Below are 19,695 nucleotides of genomic sequence, written 5' to 3' on the forward strand. Positions count from 1 at the left end.
GGATTGGCAGACCGGTGTAAGGCACTGTAATCAAGCCCACACAGTGGCTGATAGTAAAAACAGGACATGGAACAGGGGAGGCAATGAAAGGATTTGCGACTGATCCTGCCATTACAATATGCACAGACAGCAGGGTTTTGCTAAGAGGTGGATCTGCTCTGTGTGCGTTTCAACAGTACTCAATGAGTGTGCTGCTACAGCACATGCATGTTTACCCATCTATGCACTGACTTCTGTAAATGTGCCACCGTTTATATGAAAATGCAGCAACTTTTTATTTATGCGTGCACTGCCTGGGCTGTTTGATAAATATTTACAGTGGGTGGTGGTGCATTCAGTATTTGTGTCACGCCTGCCTAATCATGCACGGCATGTAAACACACACTTGATTATTTGGGTTAATGAGAAGTCACTGAACATGAGCTGGTCCCACTCCTGCCGCCTGACACTCAAGTGCATTACAGTGATGTGAGAGAGACGGGAAATCAAAAACAAAGAACAGCTTGAGAAAAGACTAACCTTTACAGAAGCAAGAATGCAGCTCAATTTCTGTTGACCCATCCTCTGCATTTTGCTTCCGGAAGCTAAAAAGGGGAGTATGGCTGGGTGTTCTGCAAAGAGAGGGTCAAGAAAAAAGGACACGTGTGTATTGGGTAGAAAAGCAGCTTCCGGCCTGACATTTTGGCCCTCGTCACTTAAGGTTTTTGTAATATTAGACCAAAGCCATTTTACTCATATGTATGTATTAATGCTCCTCCTCCATTTGTGTGCAGAAATGTACAATATTGATTAATGTATCTTGAGAAAATAAAGCAAATAATCAATTGTATAAAGACAATCATGATTTCAAGTTTACTTATTTCAAATTGTGCAAAGGACTGAATTGAGAATTAGAGATGCATTCTTTAGAGTTAACCAAGTACTACACCTTACCTTGACAGGATGGCAAGACCCCATTTGATCAACATCTTTCTGAACATTTTGGGCCTTTGGTGGCTGTGAAGGGGTCCAGTGAAAGCTTTATGTCTATCTGCTGACATATACATTTACGGAACAACCTTGGGAAGCCCCGTGTGGTCTAACCTTCACTGGCTGTTCCCTCTTTCCTTACCATCACATTAGTCTCTGCTTCTATTCAAAGCCATTGTCACAGAGCACTAAGAGAAGTTTGCTGATCGCTTGCAGGTGAGAGGGGGGAAGCGAGTTATTAAATGAATACAAATCGGGTGATCAACCTGTCACAGAGTGCTGGACTGCTGGCTTCGAGGACTTAACTCCCTTCATTATTTTTGCATGCTGCATTCAGAGTCAGTTTACAGAGCCGAAAGGCAGTGGAGAAGCAGAGTGGCAGTTAACTTTATCTCTGAGAGGAGTGTGGCCTGAGGCAGAGCCCACCTGTTTGTTTACGCCCTGCTTTATGTTTGTTCTTTACTACTATGGGACCCTGGATAGGTTGCCTACATAGAACAGAGTCCACTTTGTTATACAGATGTGCTGTGCTTTCAGAGTATTCTTTATACAGTGTGACACATCCTTTTTTACCCACAGGTTTGACACTGGGAATGTTTCATTGTTTAAGGTTAATTACAAATTATGCAGGCAGTTAGCAGAACATATTTGTCAAAGCATTTAATCAAAGTATTCAAACACAGTGTCTTGTTATTTCTACTACTGATTTTCTACTTTTTAAGTCCAGGAAGGGAGGTTGACTAGTAAAGTGAAATCTGTCTGGCATTTGGGCATATACGTGTGGATATGTATGCAAGTGTGTGTATTAGAGGTGTGACGAGATCTCGTCCCCACGACAGTCTTCTATGCTAATTTCAAGGCTGCTGCTGCTCTGCACTTGTGTACTGATATCGCGAGACACTTTTTACCTTGACGAGAAATCTCTTCCTCGTCACACCTCTAGATACTAGAGTAGTCTACTATCTTGTTTATTGCTGCAATTAATAAAATGCAGAGGAGGAGAAAAGAGCATCTGTCTTCACAAAAATCATCTGTTAAGTGTTTGATGGTAATATAATCGTGCTTTAGAACGTAACCAATGTGAAACAATAGTAAAATCAGCTTTATTTCTCTCTGTCTACTGCACAGTGACAAATTCAAGTACAAAACATTTTGGTCTCAACTACTGCCAGAAAACGCTTCGTTATGTTGTAACCTTGGTTCTCTTGAGTGAAGAGACTATCTCTCCACTATACATATGGAATAAGTAACAGTGTAACTGTTAGTTATACAGAAGAGAAGCCAGTTATCTGAGTTTGTGGCAAAACCTTTCAGTGCTCGGTTTTCATTTTCGATTGAACAAAGGACTATTTTCCAGTCTTATTTCTTCATTGTAGTTTTCTGTAAAATAGTGTTAACATCTCATCTCGATCTCGTGTACCCAATCTCTTGTCTCGTCTCGTGAGCTGGGTGTCTCGTCACACCCCTAGTGTCTATGGGTTAAATGTGCATATAGTATACAGTGCTGCACATACAGAACAGAGGGGTGAACTACGAAGCGAGATTAGTGGGTTAGCGAGGTATGTTGAACCTAAAGCCAGAGTTTTTGAGGTTACAAAGGTGGCTCTCTTTTTTTTTTTTTAAGATAATTTTTTGGGGCTTTTCCCTTTATTAGATAGTGACAGTGGATAGACAGGAAAGGGGGAGAGAGATGGGGAATGACACACAGCAAAGAGCAGCAGGTCGGATTCGAACCCGTGCCGCTGCAAAGGACAGCCTACATGGGGCACACGCTCTTACTGGGTGAGCCAGAGGCCACCTTTTAACCTGGATAGATCGCCATGGCAACTTAGGCTGCAGACCTATCCTGGTCCGGACCAGTTTGTTTAGTGTTTCAGATTGAAATTGGCTAAAAGGCGCCTTTCACTAATCAGCTCCTTTGGAAATAGCGTCACTCTAGAAGTTGTCAACCGATATGTTTTTTTTTTTGTTTTTTTTGCATCTGATAAAATACAACAATTTAATAAAAATAAAAAATTAGTCAAAAAATGTTACTTAAATGAACATTAATTTAACACTGTTATTGTCTGCAATGTCAATGTTTGGTCTCTGTTTAGTTGTTGGCTCTAACTTGCAGCATAATTTTGAAAATGCAAAGGAAAACCATTCCTTTCTCGTGCGGACGGCTCACAACCATCCCAAATGACAAGTCTGAGAAATGTTTTACCCGTGGGGAGTATGAGTTGGGGCTGGGGACGTATACAGTACAATAGTTTTTCGAGCCTGTGAGATAGTTTAGCCAGTTGAAGGCTCGCTACAGTGACGCTGACATCTGCCTGTAGAAATGCGAAATTGACACAAGGAGAAGCAATACTTTTGTTCTACAGCAGCCACACTGATTAGGCTGCCTGCAGATGTGTCTGCAGACATGTTTTGTTAATCTGCCTTGTGAGCACAGACATCGGCCAATGACTTGAATCTTAAAATGTCAGTAATCGGCCCACATAATTGGCCAATCCATTAATCGGAATATCACTACTCTATAGTCATAAGTCAATCTATGAGCTATACAGATACCCAACTGGCAAACTTGCCATAACATTACATTAGAAATGCCACCGAACAAAGCCATGCAATTACAATAGCACAAACTGTATGCACTGGGTTGTTGTTTTTTGCCACAGGAATTTGCATGCATTCAATTGGTGATGCACAAAATCTGTGCAAGAATACAGTTTTATTTCATTTGCAAGGCTGTTCTGGCTCTCATTGAACTACTGAATATGTTTGTAGTGTTCCTTGGTTATTTGCCCACACTGGCTCTAAAATAAGCCGTTATAACATTGCAGGTAGCATACATACAAATAAAGATCTATATTAATAATCAGTATGACGTTTACTTGCATATGACATACGGTATAATTCCTTCAAACCAAACCATAATGTTGAATTATGTTTTTATAATAGTCCTTATTTTCTAAAGTCTGTTTTACTCTTCTCGTATATTGCAACTAATACAAAACAGATTAGAAATTTGATTAGTCTGTTGTTATTTTTTCACAGTTAATAATCAATCAATAAAATTAATTAAAATAAAGTGATTTCTACATATCCTGCATTATGGGACAGTGTCAGACCTACAGTAAATGCAGTTCTTGAGATTAACGTTTAAATCTGTCTATCAAGTTTAAAGTGTAAGAGCTGTAGAATGAGCAGTTGTCATGTTAGAAATAAACGGTAGGTATTGAGAGTGCATCAAAAAATAAATACATTGACTTAGGAATTTACACAATCAGTTATTTTCTGCCAGCGTTCCTCTCTTGTGTTATTTGCAGCAACAGTGTTGCTTTTTGCTGTAATGATTTTGTCATATTCCTGGCGGAAGTAGGCGGCACCAAACACCCCCTTTATGGGAACGCACATAGAGCCTGAGGAAGAAAGCCTGGGTTTACAAAGACAGTTAATAACCACCTTCATTGTACCCGTTTTCTCTGGCTGGGGTTTTAAGCTTTGTCAAGCCAGCTCCTGTAAGTCAAAGAGAGCCTGGCTCTGTCAAACTTGCTTCGTAGTGCACACCCTTCAGGCATATGCATGTATTGTACATGCACTTGTGCATCTGTGCATTTTATGTGTAGGTCTGTGCATGCGGCTAGATGCATTTGTGCTTAAGTGTGTGTGAGGTCTCACTCTTGTGGTCTTGATTTTGTTCCCAGAGGAGCACATCCATCCAGAGTTGTCAGGCAGAGTCTTACACTCTTCTCCCTCCAGACATGGTTCCATCTCACACCACCATTTCCCAATTACAATGGATGCTGGGGAAGATGAACACAGATACATAACAAAGCAGGTTAGTTTATCACACAGACACGTGTACACACATTCATCTATGCATGCACACACAGATGCCAATACAAATACTGATAATAGTAAAAGAAGTAAAAGAAAAAAGAAGTGGAAGAACAAAACTAGCGAATCAGTAGATAGAAGTTAGGAGGCATACTTAAAAAGAACCTTAACTGATCATTAAAAGTAAAATAAACAGTAATATTAACTTACAATTCAAAACATAAAGAGTAAGCAGAGTTTAAAATGAAGGCAGAATCATCACAAAAAGTTGAACGAATGCAGAAACCACCCACGCAAACACGTTTTGTGTACATATTCCACACAGGCACACTTGTGTTATGTGCACACATAGCACCCACACACTATATTATGAGCATCTCCAGAGGAATACCTAGCCGAGTCTCTAAATGGATGTTTTTCCTCCTCTTCGGCCTCGGAGCAATTGCATCGTTGCTACATGGGTACTTTTGCTGTCGACAATAATGTCTTATACCAACAGAAATTAATCATTATTTTGTTTTGATATAGCTACATTGCATGTAGGGGAGCAATCTAATTTTTAATCAAAACTAATTGCCTCTCATTAACATCGACGGAATTCTTCCTCCAGCTATCTGACAAAAACAAATATGTTCTCATCAAGATCTCCCTCCCTTCTTTTCTCTTTCTCTACACGTCTCTGGGTGTACAGTACAGTATGTATGTGTGTTTCTAAAATTTTTTATATATATATATATATATATATATATATATATATAGCCAAAAACACCTTTAATGATTAGGAAATCTTCTGTATATTGTGTAGAAGGTAAAATAAGTGCCACAGTCCATATGTTCAGTTAATCACATGAGGAAATGTGCTTCCTGGCTCTTCCGGATCCATTTAGTTGTGATGTATTTGAAACAAACAACTATATTACTTGTAACAGTGTTTTTATCAAGCAAGCGAAAATGCATTTGATCTAGTTTTCTTACGTTTTATTCCTTTTGTTAAATCCAGATGTCTTGCAGTCGATCCCTCTTTGAATTAAATCATAGCACACAAATCTAAACCATTTTGTGAAAGTCAAGTTCTGATTCATTTATTAACCATGTGTAAAGAACTTTTTTGTTTTTCACACTCCTCCGTATGAGGTATATGACAGCAAATGTGAAAAGTTCAAAGCAGTTTCTCAGACAACAAGTCCCCCCCCCGCCCCCCTCCCTCCAACATAATTCAGTTGTTGACATTTCAAATGTTATTTTGAAATGTCCTTTTATCATGTTGACATAAAGATGATATGAAGGTCAAATGACTTGGTGAATGCAATGAGTTACATAAACCAGCATCGTTTCAGTTTCCAAACCCATTTTTTATATTTTTTAACCATTTGGAAAAATATCTTTTCCCCTCCAGCCTGTGTTGCCAAGGTTACAGGCCAATCACCAATCAATTGTGTGCTGATGAAAGAAAATGGTTAAAGTGCAGTCCCTCAAAGCACAGACAGCATAGAGTGTGCTGAAGTTCACACACACACACACACACACACACACACACACACACACACACACACACACACACACACACACACACACACACACACACACACACACCCCATTGCTGCTCAGTGAACTTTTGCTGCGTTTCCTGACTTCCTGCCTCACTTTTCCCTCCATGAGCCCTGAGGATACTCAACGCCAGAATGAGTGCATCCACTAACAGGCTGTGAACCAGCCCTTTGGCTCCCCCCATGGCTGTTTACCTTATCAACTAATTACCACATGTTGGTCCATCATCCACTGTGCTCCCTCTTTCTTGCTTTTTCTCCCTGTGTTCATCCATGGGCTAAATATGCTTTTCACATCATTAATGAAGTTTACATTCAGCTGTGGTTTAGGTGCAAAATCATTGCTTGTTAAATGGCTTGAGGAGGTTTAATCAGATGATGTGCTGCGACACCGCCGTTCTGTTTAGCGCCTTCTTTTACAGTCTCTTCTACAGAGCGAGGGGGGATTGAATTAGGGAAGAGTCATTCCTTGACCTGGATTATTGAGCTTTATTGTTTGTTTCGACCATAACCATAACATGGTTCTATGGTTTTGTTTGGCCGTTGACATATGTCAGTGTATATTTTTTATATATGTATATATATATATATATATGTATATATATATATATATATGTATATATATATATATGTATATATATATATATATATATATATATATATATATATATATATATATATATATATATATATATATACACTACCGGTCAAAAGTTTGGGGTCATTTTACGGCCAAATAATTCTCAGGGGGCGGGGGGTTGTTTGCTGTTACAGGTCATCAGAAACATTAAAAAGTTACATATAGTAACTTTAATGAGCAGTGACTATGAAATACATTTTAAATATATGTTCAAATGTTCAAATATTCCATAAATATTTTGTTTCAGTCATTCAATTCTCAACACACTGTTAATGACATGTCTGTTCTAATGGCCACGAGGATGAGAAAAGACAGAGTCAAGCCTAATGTGAACATACTCACTTCATGTCCATGGCTGTACACAGGCCCGGACATCTGGCTCTGACCTTGACCGCTGGAGAAGAGCCATCTCTGGGCCGAGATCCATGCATCACTCTCTGGTGACCACTGACCTCCAACAGTCATTTTACTTTAACTACTCCCAGTGCAACTGTCAGCACAGAGGGTATAGCCTTTGTTCCAACATCAGCAAACTTTACTACTCCACTTTGTCTGCTGTGGAGTGTATGAGGAGGGGGGAACTAACAGTTGACCACTGTCCCAACTAACCCTTTTGGGCCAACTACTAATTTTCAGATCCATCTGTTTACAAGCTTAAAGCGATTTAAAGCACCAACACCAATTAACACGATCCTCGCATGTTACCATAAAGTAGCTGCTGTATACTGTCAAAGAGGACAGATGGGCTTGGAATTATCAGCAAACAAGGACTGAAAAAGTGTTTGATTCAAGATGTTAGCCATGTAGCAGGCTGTAGTCTGGACAAACAACCGAGAGTGGGACTTGAATTGATTGAAAAACATGAAGCGATGGACCTTTTACAAGTGGATCTGTCAGATCACTGTTGAGCGTGCACTGTGATGGATTGAACTCGCTGACACATGATCCCTGCCAGGTAGCAGAATGTTTGAACACCTTGACGAATGAGGGAGTGAATTGATTTCTGTCTGTGTCAAAATGTGAATACGTGTCTGTGGGCTCAATGAATAATTAATGTTTTTTAACTTGGAGCGGACTTACAGTAAATTAATCATAGCAAAACAATGGCTTTCCAGTGATGTCAGCCCAAGTGTCGCTTTTTTGGCGAGTCACTTAACTCAGTCGCCTTCAGCCAAGATCTGGAGCAGAAAGCAATTAGGCCTTAAATTCGCTATTTTGTTCGGTTAAATTTACAGTTTGGGGTGCAGGATCGATGCTTCCCACAAGATCACGGTATACAACCAGCTTCACTCCTTTTTATTCATTGACTCGTTGGTCATTGGTCATCTATCTCTACTATCGGAGATGCAAGGACCTTTGTCTCTCCCTTACATCAGTGCTCTGCAAGTGCCCCGATTACCCAGTTATTAACCAAACACAGGGCAATCAATCAATCATTCATTTACATAATCATGCAAGTAAGCAAAAATAATTGCAGCGACCTGCTTGATTAAAAAAGAATTCCATCTTAATGAGACAGAGGTATGAGTGCAAGCATTGTGCAACGCGGTAAAGTATTGAAAGGGTCACGGGAGCAGGAAGCAAATGAAGCAAGTGTGTAATTACAGCGGGACTGAGACTTGGACCCCTGAACCTAAGGTCAGCTTCAGAGAGTCATTATTCTGCATTAATCTTTACCCCTCTCAGAAAAGAGAGCGCGGAGGTTTAATTAGCTATTCAGAAAATATCGTTTGGCTTTCTAATCACACAGCTTTTGTGAATTTGTAATGGACACCCAAGCACCACAAAGACTTAAAGAAAATAATTCCTGTTTTCATATTTTCAGCATGTTTTTTATTTATTTAATTGAATTCTTGCCACAGAAAGTTTTCCACTTTTTCCATGACCTCAGATTCATTTAGGTAAAACTGGAATGTGTTGTATGTGTTACACATACAAACAGATAATGCAACGTACTGGCAGTCATTGGGAAAACACAGCCTGTGGAGTAATTCTGTGTAAAAATTGCTACTGCTAAAATATATGTGGTAAAGTTGTATTTGCTAATTATATTATTACATTGAAAACTGTACAGTATAACACTTATTCTATGTTATGATTCCTTTTTGAGTGTCTGTGTGCATGTTGAGCGTGTGTGTGTGTGTGTGTGTGTGTGTGTGTGTGTGTGTACGAGCGTGCCTTTTAGTGGTTGAACAATGACTACTTTTGATGTGTGGTTTCCTTTCCCTTATGTGGATACAAAAGCAATTTACATAAATGGATCTCCCACACAGCTGACATAGATCTGCTTTTTGTTTCTTTACTTCCCTCTCAGTACAACCGTAGACTTGTTACTTCAGAGAGCAGAAAGGAAATATGATGTCTTTTTAAAAAAAATAGAGACTGAGAGAGGGAAAGAGGAAACTAAACTAAGGAGACCATGCAGCTGAGGGTCAAATCCTCTCCTGGCAGGTTAAAGGTTAAATGCTGTGAGAGCTCAGTGGGATGTGACAAAATGGAGGAGAAACCCTGCTTCACAATCATTATCTTCAACTTCTCCAAAGATACTAACATCTTTTTTGACCCAGGAGAATTTGTTAGTCTCTCCTTATGTCTGCCTGTGTGTGTGTGTGTGTGTGTGTGTGTGTGTGTGTGTGTTTGTCAGTAAGAGAAAGGAGTTATTGTTTTCTATTGTACAGTTTAATGCACTCCTTCTGTCCATCCCCTCAGGCAGTGTGCAGGTGTGCAGCAGGTTTGCATCTTGCCAACCACATACAGTAGCAGGGGGGCTGTAGAACAATATGAGAGGCGAACTGTGGGATTTTATAATAGGAGATGATAAGATGTTTGCTTGGCTGTTCTTGGGTGTCATGCAGATCAGATATATATTTATCCACAAAACACATGTAAGGACAAGGTTTGCCAGAATGGAATGCTTTGTTTGGTAGACTACATTCCCGCTGATAACATGATATTTTGGTTGCATCTGCTTGACCAGTATTGTACGTAGAATAACTGCAGCCCTTCTTGTCCCTCCCCTCAAGTAGCGTCAATGTGTGTCTCCCCCCTGGATGTATCTCAAATGTACCATGACAACCTGTCATGCTTGGGTATACGTGCCCGCAGCCAAACAGAAGGGTTCATTCCCCATCAGTGATCAGCAGCGAGCGGGCATCTGCGTGCATCTCTTGTTGAAAGAGTTTACTGCTACAGCAGCTACATGATAACACAAAGCAGTAGCATGTGTGCATATTAGGGCATCAGCATGCATGTGGAGTGTAAATGAATGTATATGTGCGTGTTTATGTATCTTTGTGTTTTGTGTGTGTGTGTTTGTCCATACTGTGGCTGAGGGCTTACATGTCTCATATACTGGGATAAAGGCAGTGATGAGCGCCTAATCTGAGTGCATGTGATTCGCCCGGCGAGGCTGGAGAGAAATGAGCGTTTGACTTGTTAAAAGGGATGTTCTTCAGTAAGAGCCGCGTTGGCCCTGACATAACTGGGACATAGTTCTCCTTGTCAAAGCTAATAATCAATTCCCACTACAGGGAAAATCTGACAGCAGACCCCCCACAGAGCATGACACCTCCCAACGCAAGCTGGCGTCACATCCCTATATATTAATAACAACCCAAACAGTTACCAATAGCAACTGAAATAACCTCATGAGGCCCGTATTCACGAGGAAATAAACTCTCGACAATGGGACTGATTCTCGCTGTGTGCTTTGATGTTGGAGTTTGATGCTAATGACCGATAATACAGCACATCAGGGAGACTACCCGTTTCTGTAAATTTATCTGCCAAAGATAAAGGAGTGTTCCTTCCTCCAGGCTGTGTATGTGTGTCCAAACCAAATGACCTCTGAAGATACTTTTGATTTGTTCTATCAGAGCACTGGCAATTCTTTATATTCTTTTATTTTTTTGTGGCAACATAACCTGTGCATGGAACAGGGGCGGCAGGTGTCCCCCAGGGGGGTGGCGAGATGAGCTGGGCTGCGGCATCGTTCCTCATCTGAACGGAACATTAATAACGCTGGGACCTGGGGAGAAAGCTCCATCTGGGCCAGGCCGATGTGCTGCTGAGGGGACAGACCACTGACTCCACAAGTCTATAACCCCTCACATAGTGCAACAGCAGCCTGCAGGGCCCAGTTGACAAACACATGCAACTTTCAGGTATACCTTTCCTAGATAATAAAAGCCCCATCCCCCCCACCCCCTATCCTGTGTCCATTTATTTTCACACTTGCAAAAAAAAGATCCTTTAATTAAATGGCGTGTTTGCAAAGCGTGGCTCTTCTGACTACAGATGAGCTCCTAATGAATAATCACATAGGTATTTGTCTGCTCTTCAGCCCTTATCCAATGGTGGTTTCAGTGCTAAATAAATAACAACCTGACTTCCAAGCAGGTGAAAAATATCCAAGAGAGGAGGCGAAGGCCCCAACTAAAGGATATAAAATAATTGAAGAGGTCAGGTCCTCTTAACTTTTTCAGGGTGGTGCTCAATACCGTAGGTTGCTGCTCAGTGACTTGTCATTTCCATTTTTATCACCACTCCCTCTGTAAGTGCTTGTCAATCAATAAAGCAAGGACTCTCTCGCTGCGGGAGCCTGAAGCATAGAGGCATGAAGTGTTAACAACACCTCCTACTTCTCCATCTCCAATCCTCTGTCCGTGTGATTTAGTTTTTGATTTGTATATCGTCTAATTTTTACTAGCCACTCTTACAATTAATACATGGTTTTCATAATCAAATTAAGAACTATTGTCTCCGTCTGGTTTTAAGTCATTTAAGTAAGTTTGTCCCAAGGTCAGGTGAGAGAATTAAAAATTAGTCCAAAGTCCCTTGTCTGTTAGGTGCTGTGGAAGAGACAGTGTTTGTCTGTCTCTCTGTACAATGACAACACAGTCTGTATCTTAAGGTCAGAGCTCTGTAAATGTTTCATTCAGGAGATGTGTCCAACCACAGGGCAAACACAAAATTCCTTCTTGAATTTAATGTCTCAAGGACTTAAAATGTAGCTCTAGCTGTCCTAAAAAGTTTTACAGGGTTTTAGGTAATTTTTCATCTAACAGAGAAAAAGTTTTTTTTGTGACATCCTCAGCTCATATCTAATTTATATTCTTGGATTTTCTTGAGTGTCAGCTGTGGCTAACCAACCCTGTGAAGCCACTGAGTAGGCCTGTCTGACCCTTCATGTAACATCCCTCATAATGAAGATATTTAGGTGTCATTTCTTGGCAAGAGGGCAGTCAGAGTGATGACTTTGATCTCTGCTGAAGGTGGGGGCGTAAAGATCGACACTGAGGAGCAATAAATGAGCTCTGTGGAGTGAAGGGGGCATCACAGTTCTGTCTCAGTAGACTTGTGACTTCCTGTCAGCTTTCTTTTTTCTCCCATGCAAGCCTCTGCCTGATTGTTTTTCTCAGCAGAAGTAATTCAGGTGCACTAGCCTGGAGCTTCCCTGACTTGTGTTTATTAGTTATTCATTTCCATCAGCCTGAACTGCCTTAGGCAATGTGATCTGCAACATGCTCCCTGCTCAGGTGTTCAACAGCCCAACTGGATCATCCTTTATCTCCCATGATGCCAAGCAGCACAGCACCACTGGGTTTTAATGATTTAATGTATTTTTATTATTTGAAAAATCACTGAGAGACAGCAGAGGAGGTTATTTTGGAATATGCTGTAGTTTTTTGTCTGAGGTGTTAATTAAAGCATGTGAAGAATAAGTATTTTTGAAAAAAATGTATTCAAACCTGATGGTAATCGTAACTTGGAACCATCTTTTGTTTCTGAAATGTCATATTTATACCACACGTCGTGTAGACTGCTGCAGTTTTGCAGAAAGAGTCAATGAAAAATAGCTCATGTAATAATTCAATAATGCATGTGTAGTTAAAGTAAAACCATAATTAACTAAATCCAGCAGAAATATGCAGTAACCTCCATAGAAGAACATAGAATACACAGGTTTCTTTCCTTAGTCTCATGTTAAAGTCTAGGACTTCTTTCAACATTCTAAGAACTGTATCCTAGATTTATTGTAATTTAATTACAAATTACATAACAATCATTTAGATGGTCTTCTATTGCAATAAAACAAAATGTAAGTAATATCCAAATTTTGTTTCATGACAGTGTCCTATTTATCGTTTTTCTTTAATTTGACAGAAATATGCAAAGTGTTCTTATTAAGAAAATGAAGCACTATAGAATGATTAACTACAGGAAAAAAACAACTCTATCAACAGAAAAGAATGTAAATATAGATTCTGCAAAACCCTAAATTAAGTTAAACTACAATTTCATTTCTTTTTAACATCCAGTGCTATCTTTAAAATTCTTGCTTTCAACAATATTGTTGTGCAATATATGTGCATGATAATAATGATAATGGGAAATTGTGCAACAACAATACTCAGGTTAGGAAAAAATCATGGTTACAGTTAATAAAAATGTCACTGCTGATTGCATTGCATTGAAGTCAAATGGGCTACACACCCATAAACCCCCCTCAATACCGATAATTTCTGCTGCTACATAGGGCACACTACGTGCTGCGTGGCACTGAATGTTGGCATGTTGGATGTTTATCACACATTATTACTAGGGATACTGGGCTGGGTGCAACAGGTATCAAATAGAAAAATTAGTTTTTCCCTCACAAGAGCCTTTAGTAATAAATAGTCAGCAGCAGCTCAATGTTAAAACACATGAGACTTCCTCACCATCCACACAGGAGGGTTTGTTGCGTGTTGTCCCGGCCACTTTCCCCGGTAAACAGGAGCACTTGACTGTCTGAGAACGCTCCTCAATACGATTCTTGTTACAGCATCGGTGGGCGGCAATCACCTCACATGTACCTCCCTCTGCAGACAGACAGACAGACACACACAGCAGTACACAGTCAGTAAATATGAGAGAAACTATGTCGTTGAATATGAACGTTAGCAACGGAAGTGGAAACGTTTTATACATGTGTTTTTTATCAACATCAAAAATCCAAATAAGCAACAATAATTTGAATGAAAGATGGCCTTAGGGAAACTGGACAACCTCCCCTCATTATATCATGAGAGGCACGCTGCAGTACAATCATTGGGCACTTACCACTGGAAGTATGTGTAACAAATTGGCCCTCAAGGCATCTCAATTATGTCATCAAATTGCCTCTCACTCAGTGTTGGCTGTCCCCACTCTATACCAATCAGCCTATGAAGATCACATCATGCACTTGCAATGTATTAATTAATGTGCCTGCCTTTGCACCCTTGATATCTTCCATATGTTGTCAATATGATTAAAAAGGGATGAATCTTTTGTCTGTGCTTCTCCAGGGAAGACCTGGCAGTCATAGGCTTCATCATCATGATCATCATCATCGTCATAGACTTAGATGGCTGACACCTTTGAGTCCCATGACTGAGCCAATACAGTCTTAGGCTATACTACACTAAAGCATTAACTCCAGAGCATAGGCGACATCAGAGCAAATGCTGTACAATAGGTCCCAGTCTGACAAAGGAGGATGTCACAAAAATCCAGTGAAAAGAGAAGGCGATATGCGCCGATGGCGGTACTCTGTCAAAATAACAATAGGGAGGATTGCCCAGGGGAGGGAGAGGGGGTGATGGAGTGGAGGGACATCCTGAAATGAGTGAGACAGGCAGAGAGAGCTAGAGGACAAGGTGTGTCTGGCTGCCAGGGACTGGCCATGCCAATGAGTAATGAGGGAGCCACTGGAAGTGCCCCTTTCACACAATTATAAAGCGTGGGGCTAATGCAGCCAGCGGAGCTGCAGGAGAGAGGCCCTCCATCACCGCTCTCCCCTTTTCTTACGCCCCAGGAAAAACTCTTTATCTTCCCTTGACAGCCACCGCAACGGACACCAGCGTCCAACAATTAAACTGGAGCTCATCCCTGGACAGAGGAGAGGAGAGGAAAGGAGAGGAGGGTTGAACTTATCGTCTCCAATCCACAGAATGGATAGAGGATAGAGTGCAAAAAGATCGGGCGATAACCAAATGCCACATTTCATCTTGTTTGTGCCTTATTTCGCTCGCCCGTACCAAGCTTTAAAGAGGACATCCTTTTGCGGTGAGACGATGCATTTGCTTCCAGTGGCATGACAACAACCGGTGTGTGTTTTTCTAGCTGGGCTGGTTGTGCAAATGTTTGAAATGGCTCGGGTCATGAATTACGGAGCTGAGCTCACTGCAGCCTATACAAGTTTGCCAACAGTTTTCTTCTCCCATTCCCGTCAATGTCTGCTGTGGCCAGACCAAAGGCCGCCGAGTCTTGGATTAAAAGGCAAACATTTGCAGTCCTGCTGGACCGTGCTGTCGTGCAGTATTAATGTCACTCTCTTAGCGCTTGTTGTTAGATATTTCTGGGCAGGAGGGGGCAGGACACAGACTATAAAAGTGATGAGAAAAATCCCCTGAGTGTGCTAAAACCCCAAATCCCACAATGTGTTGGCTTGTTGAATATTTTACCAACAGCTTCCTGACCTGCAGACTTGCTTTCAAGTCAAAGCAGATCTCTGAATAAGTGCATTTTGCATCACAGAATACTGAAGTGGGTTGAATCCCTTCAGCTAGCTTCAAAGCCTGAAATGCAGGTTAGCACAACAGAGGTGTAACCAGCTAACATCTGACAACAAAAGGAAACCCCTATCATATTACAGTAATATCACTTGTTTAAATGTGCTGTGATTTGTCCTGATCTGTGATTTTTGGTAAAAGTTTTTCAGTGGTACTTTAGTTACAAAAGCAAGTTTGTGAATCAAATATTTAAATTGTGTATCCCCATTTCAGTCAGAGACAGTTTAGTCCACACATTTACCAATTATTGCAAAGGTTTAAGACCCAAACGCACTGAAAGCAATAATTGACGCGCATCATTTGATTGGACACTTTGCAATGGTGTAGGCACAACGAATTACGAGTTCAATTCGCACAATCATTAATATTTTCTGCTCTCTTGTTTCACCGTAAAAAGAAATAAATTTTTTTTTTTTTTTATTATTTTGTTATTTTGACAGCCCTAATATATATATATATATATATATATATATATATATATATATATATATATATATATATATATATATATTAGGGCTGTCAAAATAACGCTTTAATTTAGATGAATTAATCTGAGAACAAATAACATGTTAAAAAAAAATAACGCAGATTAATCCATTCCATATTGACGTTTGACCCGGACCGTTCTAGCCACCATTGACTGTAAAATGAAGGAGGGAGACGAGAATGTTCTGCCTGGATTATTAATTGGAACATTTACTTGTAAAAATCTTTTTCCTGCCAACCCTGGCTACCGAAAATCTGGTGCCACTGATATGTCTGCGCTTCTCTCTGATGCTCTGAACACAAACACCGCTGCACATGACGCTAGTTAACACTATACTCGACAGCAGCTAACGTTAGCCTACCGCTAGCTAGTAGCTGGATTAAACACGGTTAAAATGCTGACAGCTAACGCTAAACGGTGTAAAGTTTGACTGTGCTTTACTGTAGAGGATTCAACACCGGTATGTAACAATCTGCAGCTGCCATCGGAGAAACAACACAGACGGTGCGTTCAATGAAACTGGTAAACTACAGCCTCGTGGTGCATTTGAAGTTATTGTAAATGTCCTTTTCCCATCTGATGGTTCAACAGCAATTTACTACTGAAATTAGTTATTGTTATTGTTATACATTATTATTAAATCATTTCATTTTGACCATATGGCCTTAGCAATAAACAAGCCGTTCTTTAATGTCACCAACTGTTGTTTAGTACCCTTTTTTTTTCTTTTCTTTTTTTACTTTCTTAAAAAGTATCAGTTCAGGCACCGTTAATTATGTATGCGATTAATTTCGATTAATTAATCAGAGAGTATGTAATTAATTAGATTACATTTTTTAATCGATTGACAGCCCTAATATATATATATATAAATAGAAGACTGTTTGTAAAGTGGATCTCCATGGTGTGCACCACTACCGCCAGCTCTCTCGCCTGGTGTGGCCAGTTTCATTGATAACAACGCTGACCTCAGTGAGGAAGAGAGACGGACATGCAGCGAGAGTGCAGCAACAGTTTTGGGCAGTAAGGTGCCTGAATATAAATTAATTAATATAAATTTTGATTCCGATCACATCATTACGTAGCGCATTACAGTAACTCTCTCCAAACATGTCGTGCAGCAGCATTTTGAAAATCTAAACAAGGTAGTAGACACGTCAAAGCAGTTTGACATCATGTGTCATAATGTTTTTTGGTGCATTTGGGCCTTTACACAGTAAGATTTGGAGAACAAGGCTCAGCTCTTTGAGAGAGCGCTCAAAGAACCTGAGTAGCAACATTCAGTACGTTTACACGCACACCGATATTCCACTATTATTCTGAATACGACAATATTCAGAATTTGATACATGTCATGTAAACAGCATCTTCTGGTTGGATATTCTGAATAAGGCCTTTTTCCAAATATAGCATTTTCTGATTAAGACGTTTAGAGGCATTCTTTGGACATGTATACAGTGCATATGCGTCTCAATCTGTTTTTTTACCGCAGTTTACGGCCTCTTGCCTGTTTACGGCTTATGGTCAGCTCTGTGCGTTGCTACGGTTGATGTAAACAAACCAACCAGCCAACAGTTTGCAAGGCTGCAGACCCGATAAGAAGGAGAAACACAGCAGCTTTTAAACATTATCAAAGACTTGGATATCAACAGGTTTTTGGATATTCACACACATTGCTACGCCGACCTTTTCGAGAAGCTGGTTGAAGGAATGAAAGAGGGATGCTGTGTTCGCATGGTCCAATAAGTCTGGCGCCCCTGGTAAACTTTGAAAAAAATCCTGTTTTGCACGGCTACATGTAAAAGGGAATATTAGTGGAATACTTACTTTCATTAACCATGTAAACAGCTTAGTCGGAATATCGACATTTTCGGAATTAGGACAAAAAACGGAATATTATGTGCATGTAAACGTAGTCAGTGATTGTACTGGGAGATCTTATTCCCTGTAACACAAAATAGTGTAATCGGGGATAGCTGTAAACATATATGCATACAAATCACCAAAGTTTCAGTAAAGGAGGTTGAGGTGTTGGGGGGAGTTGTGGCAGCATGAGGGTATCAGAAGAGTTATATTGAGAAATGACAGTTTATTAAGGTAAACTTGTATGAATGGGATTGGATGTTAGTCAGACTGGTAGTCAAACTGATGAAGCGCCAATGATACATTAACAAAACTGTCAATCATCTGATTTGGGTGAAACTTCCTCTGCATGATCTATGCAGAGGAAGCAATGCCAAAAGATTTACAGGAAGTAGTGTAAAACCTTTGAATACATTACTGGACATTAAATGAATCATAAGTCAAGTTCATCATTGTAGGCTTACTGGAGTTCAGAAGGAAGCCCAGCCACAAAGGAAAGACGGAAGGATTCACTTTGACAGCCATTTCAGCATGAGAAATTTGCCCAAACAGAATTAAGAAAATAAAGTTAAGATTTATAACTCAAAGCAAAAACAGAACAATAATAACCTACAATACTGTAGATCAAGCATGTATTTAGTCACAGCTAGTTGATTTCCAACATAATAAATCAAAACAGATGGTTGGCCTTAAGGCACATTCAACAATCTACTGTACACAAATATAATCCAATTTGCAAAATGATCATTAGTAATGTACAGAATACATTGTCCGTGGAGCTTAATCTTGTAAAAATGACAAAAGTGATCTTTTAGTGGAATATGGTTGTGCTTGTTGTGTATGTTTTACTTTTGGACATTGACTGAATAGAAGTAATTTGGACAGAACATAATATTTTGATTATTATGATCGTTATGATGATTATTATAATTATTGCCAACAGAATTCGGGATTATCACACACACACACACACACACACACACACACACACACACACACACACACACACACAAGCTCATGCTTGTGTGTATCATCCAGGGGTGAGGTCCAGCCATCAGCCAGGTGGACATTAAGCGTGATCACTATGAACCATCTGGTATGTGGAGGAGAGAGCAGTGTAAATGGCTCTACAGTGACTCCACTGGGCTAGTCACAAAAGCCACTTAGACGACAAATGGCCACTTGGACGAGACGTAATTTCATTCAGGTAGCTGGGAGCTCGGGGTTGAGTAAATGACCATCCATTATCTGCGTTTGAGTATGTGTGTGTGTGTGTCTGTGCCTGAATAGTGTGTCTGTATTTACAAATTCGATATTTTGTGGCATTCAAATATATATGTTCTGCTGAAACTCTCAACTGCACAACAGTAATTGTGTGTGCATTATGGTACATTACGGAATCACAACACCTTGAGACGTGACTGCATGTTGTGATGGATGTAGTGCTTGGAGCCTGTCAGGCAGCTAAAGGGGTTAAACCAACCTGCTGAGATGGAGTGGGTGGCTGTGCACTCTAGCCTTTGGTGAAGGGAGGTGAAGGGCATCGATGGGACCACTGACTGGTCATTTTTCTCTCGGCGGCCCACAGTGACAGCAGCCATTAAATGACTGGATGAGGTGATTATGTTTAAGGAAATCAATGCTTCATTGTTTTCAGCTTAGCCCAACGGCCAATTAGAAGCTGTTAATGAGGTAAGGTTGTAAAATGTGGAGCTAGATGGGGGAGAAGGAATGGGAGCTCAGGATAAAAAGTCATACTTAGTGTAT

The 19,695-nt window shown here is 40.2% G+C and overlaps 1 protein-coding gene across 1 annotated transcript in view; it reads right to left on the reverse strand.

Moving 5' to 3' along the window:
• Positions 1 to 584: 584 nt before the first annotated feature.
• The window catches only part of tafa1b (TAFA chemokine like family member 1b), a 119,023-nt gene continuing 99,912 nt past the window's right edge, over positions 585 to 19,695 (reverse strand). Inside the window, exons 2-4 of the mRNA XM_078247375.1 lie at positions 13,704 to 13,844; positions 4,636 to 4,760; positions 585 to 611 (exon numbers count right to left, since the gene is read on the reverse strand). Coding sequence (XP_078103501.1) covers positions 585 to 611; positions 4,636 to 4,760; positions 13,704 to 13,844 — 293 coding nt within the window. The remainder of the gene's footprint in view (positions 612 to 4,635; positions 4,761 to 13,703; positions 13,845 to 19,695) is intronic.

The sequence above is a fragment of the Sander vitreus genome, chromosome 4, assembly GCF_031162955.1.
Source record: "Sander vitreus isolate 19-12246 chromosome 4, sanVit1, whole genome shotgun sequence".
Lineage (NCBI taxonomy): Eukaryota > Metazoa > Chordata > Actinopteri > Perciformes > Percidae > Sander > Sander vitreus.